The sequence below is a fragment of the Quercus suber genome, unplaced genomic scaffold (genome assembly GCF_002906115.3).
Source record: "Quercus suber isolate HL8 unplaced genomic scaffold, Cork oak 2.0 scaffold_1078, whole genome shotgun sequence".
Classification (NCBI taxonomy): domain Eukaryota; kingdom Viridiplantae; phylum Streptophyta; class Magnoliopsida; order Fagales; family Fagaceae; genus Quercus; species Quercus suber.
The window spans coordinates 75,805-80,891 of NW_027070484.1; the positions used below are offsets into that span (position 1 = coordinate 75,805).

A 5,087-nucleotide genomic window follows, 5' to 3' on the forward strand; every position below is an offset into this window, starting at 1 on the left:
TTCCACTCTATATTTCATCAATAAACACACGCCACGTGTCCACTTATTTAATTAAATTTGATTTTTCTTATTTGAATTATCTAAAATAAAATAACACCTCACACTGGCCATCACCATCAACCTTTGTCGGCATCGTGACCTGTCCTCCTGTCGTCGTTTGCTTAACGCCGGCCTCCGACGTCGTCAGCATCGCCGGCCACGACCAACCCACCTATTTAATTAAATCCAACCCCATCCTCACTGTTGCCTTCAAACCCACCAACCAAAAACCAATGTGTCAAACCCAAGCCAATATCATCAAATCCTAATAACCAAACTCCAAAGAGAATCTAAATCATTGAATCAACCAAAGACAACAAAACAAATCAAAGAGAACTAACACAAAATGGGTTCGGTAATAGTATAAAAATCAGGAAATAAAAGGGAATGAAAATGAAAATTAACGAGCAAAAATAGAAAAGTAATCCATGAAACTAGGAAGATAAAAAAAAAAAATAATAAAGGAATTAGGAATGGATTTGAAACATGGATTTTAGCTATGGTGATGAAACATGGGTTGGAAACATGCATGAGTTTTAGCTATGGCGGTTGGTGGGTTTGAGATTGACGGTGTGGACCGGAGATGATGATTGGCAATGACCAAAGATGTTGGTGACGTCGTCAACCGGTACTGATGAAGGTTAATGGTGGTGGTGGTGGGTTGAAGGTGATGATATTGACTTGGGTTTGAACTTTGAAACATGGGTTTCACCTAGTTGATGGGTTTGAAAGGAATGGTGGGATGGGGTTGGATTCAATTAAGTAGGTGATTTGACTATGACAATTGATGCTGATGACGTCGGAGGCCAACAGCAGGAGGACGGAGGACGGTGCCAAATGAGGGGTGGTGATGGCTAGTGTGGGGTGTTATTTTATTTTAGATAATTAAAATAAGAAAAGTCAAATTTAATTAAATAGGTAAACACGTGGCATGTGTATTGGTGGAGTACAAAGTAGAACAGGCAAAATGGGATGGAAGATTTGGACTCTCCCTATGTGGCTTTATTGCCTCGTTCACCCTCACCAGATATTTCCTCCAAAGACCTTCCCATGGTCTCAGGCACTAAGAATGTGAAGCAAAAACCTAACATGTTGCTCACTGCCAAAATCATCATAACCTTCGTAATCTTTCCTGTCTCACCAGACAAAGTATAGATCTGCACCCAAAAGCTCCAACCATTGCCCTGGCTTTACCCGCCACCGCGCTCATAGCGTGACATGTGGACCTCACTCGAGTCGGGAACAACTCCGCCGGTAGCACAAAGGTTGTGCTATTCAGACTAAAGTTCACAAAGAAGAACGTTAGCCCATATAACAATGCAAACAGCGAGACATGAGCCTTGAAGTACTTGTATTTGATCGCTAGCACAAACATGAACACAGACATCATGAAGAACCCAATAAGTTGGATGATAAATCGGCCTAGCCTTTCGATGAAGAACACAATGAACCAGTAACCAGGGAAGGTACCAAGCAATGCCACAACAAACATGGCACCTGAGGTCTCGTAGACTTCCGTGAGTGCATTCACCAATCCGGCCGCCTCAGTTAATTTCATTGCGGGGAAAATATCCTTCTGGGTCAAATTTTGGCTGTAAAAAGCTATATCCAACAAGAACCATGTGGTCGTGGTGCCTATAAGATGTTTCCCATGTCGACGAACGAACTTGCCGAAGAATAGTGTGTAGTTGTTTGCAGCTTTGAATTGTGCCAGCTTGTCATGTTCAAATATCAGCAGGGGCTTGTTTGGCATTCCCTTCGATTATTGCTATGTACCGACCTGTTTCGAGCATTTTCATTCTCCAATAGTAGGTTAAGATTGCTGGAAGAGCTCCAAGCATAAGCACAATCCTCCATAGATAATCTGCCTCTGGTTGTGTGGAAAATACAGAATCAACGTTGAATGCCAGAGCCTTGTAGGCGTGAAGGAAGATTGCTGAGAGTCCTGCGAATATAATTCCTGTAAGGTTGAATTTAATCAACCATCTTATTGGCTTTATTCCGTGCTAATTTGCTTGTATTTCAGCACTTAGAAATCCTGTATTTATGTGGTATTCATGTAAGAGTAGTGAGTGAGAGAGTGTGAAGAAATACTCAAGAAAGTGCAAGAATGCAAGGCTTCGCGGTTAGGACTCGCGGGTGACTCGCAACTAGCAAGCCACCAAATTCGGCTCACGAGTGAAGCATGCGAGAAGATGAACAGTTGCGCCAGTTGGAGCACTACAGGACAAAAAGTCTATCCTGGCCGTTCTGTTAGCTCGCGGCTTGAACTCGCGACTCAGCCAAGTCACGAGGCCAAGCCACCAACCAACTTTGTTTTGAAAAACCTGATTCTTCACATTCCTATCTCACCCTAGTATAAATATCTCTTAAACTCAAGAAATGTCGAGAGCTTCCAAAGAGAATTTTGAGAGAGAAACCCTAGAGAAAAACAAGATTGTCTCATCCAAAATCTTCACAAAGAGACTCTTCAAATTCTTATACTCTCACCCTCTCCATTGATATATCCTTGAGAGGTTCTTGACCAAATCCTTTTCTCACCTTACTCACGTCTGTGAGAAGGTCTTTTGGTGCTAAGGGAAATAGTTTGGAAGTGACCAATGGTTATTAGTTGATGCTATAGTTTATAGTGGAATCCGACAAGCTAGAAAAGACAAAAGTTTGGCGTAACCTCGTTGGAGCAAGAAGCTTGGAGGGTTTAGGTACCTGAGTAAATTAGGCTTAGAGAGTCTATTGCTGTTCATGTATCCTAACTTCATTTTCTAATAGATTATTGACCACGTGGAAGGCGGCGAAGAGGTTTTACGCCGAGGGTTTCGGTTTCCTCTTCGATAACACATCGTTGTGTTGTCTTTATGTTTACATCTCTTTTCCCTTAATCTTTACTATTTAATTTATGTTGTGGATGTGACTTTAATTGGTTTAGATTGTTTATCAATTCTAATATAAGCTTGTTATCATTTTCTACACATACATTATTTGATATAAAGTTTGAATTGGTATTTTGTTGTTTGGGGGTCTAAACGTTTACAGTGTTTTCAATGCTATTTGAACTTTCAATTCCCACACCTTGCATTGCAAACACCGCAGCAATGAATGCCCCACAAGTATTTTTGTTGGAGTACTCGGACATGATTCTAGCAGAGAGAGGATAGTCTCCACCAATAACAAATCCAAGCCAAAACCTGAAGAAATAAAGTGTTCCGATGACAGATTTTGCGCTTGCACCAAAGGACAAGCCAGAGCAAAGGGCGCAAATGACCATAAGAATTAGAGTGATGCCGTAAACCTTTTTGCGGCCAAGTTTATCACCAAGATAGCCGAAGACTAGTTGGCCACATAAGGTACCAACTAGAGCAACACCACTCACTGCATTGTTAACATTTACAGGGAGCTTTCCAGGCTTTCCTGTGGAAGGGTCATAGTAATAAAGGTGACCCAAGAGTTTTGCCACTGCTGAGATACAGAATATATCGTATGCGTCAGTGAAAAACCCCATTCCGGCAATGATAATGGCTTTGACGTGGTAATATTGGGTGCGGGCAGTGTCAAGGGTTCGAGCACTTCTAACGCCATTTTTGCCATTTGCTTGATTGATTGCTGGTGATGATGAGGGAGATGATGAAGTTTGAGTGTATATTTGCTTCTTTTATAGTTGACCAATGAAGGGAAATATGATAATGATAGAGAATAGAGACAGACGTATAGTTCTAGGTTTTGGAGGAATGGACAAGAAATTAACAACAGCATTTGATGGATATTCTACTCACATGGACACAATCGAGAATTTGACTAATGGAGAAATGAAGAAAAATTTATCACTTAACTAGTATTTAAGCTGTCACATTGATTAATCACCAGCCATGCATTTGCTAGCCCAGAACTTCGTAGAAATCTTGCTATTTGGAATATCAAAGTTGAAAATTATTAAATAAACCTATTTTCATTTTGTCTGAATATGATAGATTTAGTACGTATCAATTTGTCTAGATGTAGGTGCATTAATGATGTAACTTTGCAATGAAGACAAAATAGAGAATTTAGGTTTTGGGTACTTTTTATTTTTTTAGAGTCACCATGATATGCCGTATGTTACATTTTAATTATAATGAAAGACATTCTTTATAGTGGGTTCCAGTTAGCTCAACTGGTAAAATCTCTAATGGTTGTATAAGAGATCTGGAGTTCGATCTCCGCCCACACCAAAAACTGATTGGTGTCTTGGTCTGATGATAAAAAGTTATTATCAGGAGCAGACGCTATAGGTTACTAGACTTAATTTGAATATCTCAAACACATTTACTGTATGATACATGATATTGATATTTAGTGCTGTTACGTTTAGAGTTTGGCATGTTGCTCTTATCCACATTGTACAAGATCAATGGTACGATTATGGCCTTATAGTTTTATTGGACACTGTAGCTGTGTAATGGTACATATAAGAATCATATATAATCAAGGGGAAATGCTAACAAGTGCTATTAATCAGTGGCCTAAGGGCATTCTTTAGCATTTCCCATAATTAAGATCAAATCAGACCCAACTGGACATAGATTCTGAGGTTGTGTAATCGTGCGAATCTAAGTTTCCAACAATTGAAAATGTGAAGTCCTTATCATTTGCCTTGTAATTTTAAATTTAAGTAATATGTCTTGGCCTCTTTTCTTACTATCTAGAGAATAGAGATTAGAGCCTGATCAACCATAAGCTGTTACCACCCTGTTTGTGTCGACGCTGCACAAGTTCGAAAGAATGAAACAAGACAACTAAGAGTCTTTAATCTTAAGGAAATAGACAAAGAATGTTGTTGTTGTTGTTTTTTTTTTTTAAAATCACAAAGCCAAGGGTGTATTTCATATATATATATATATATATATTCATTGATCCAATAAATTTTCAAAGAGAGGATCCAAAAGGCTATGTTATCGATCGTTACTTGCCCATTGTTCCAACATGACGCATTTGAGAAAAAAAGTTTTGCTTAAAAAGAAAACATAATTGAAACGAGTTCCTTGGAGGGTGAGGTCCAGAAATTTACACTTGTA

The 5,087-nt window shown here is 39.3% G+C and overlaps 1 protein-coding gene across 1 annotated transcript; it reads right to left on the reverse strand.

Moving 5' to 3' along the window:
* Positions 1-1,031: 1,031 nt before the first annotated feature.
* Positions 1,032-3,615, reverse strand: LOC112020219 (low affinity inorganic phosphate transporter 4-like). The gene is given in 5 exon segments (XM_024052786.2): positions 1,032-1,201; positions 1,204-1,766; positions 1,768-1,999; positions 3,094-3,594; positions 3,597-3,615. Coding segments are annotated over 5 exon segments (1,485 nt in total).
* Between the last annotated feature and the right edge of the window lie 1,472 nt (positions 3,616-5,087).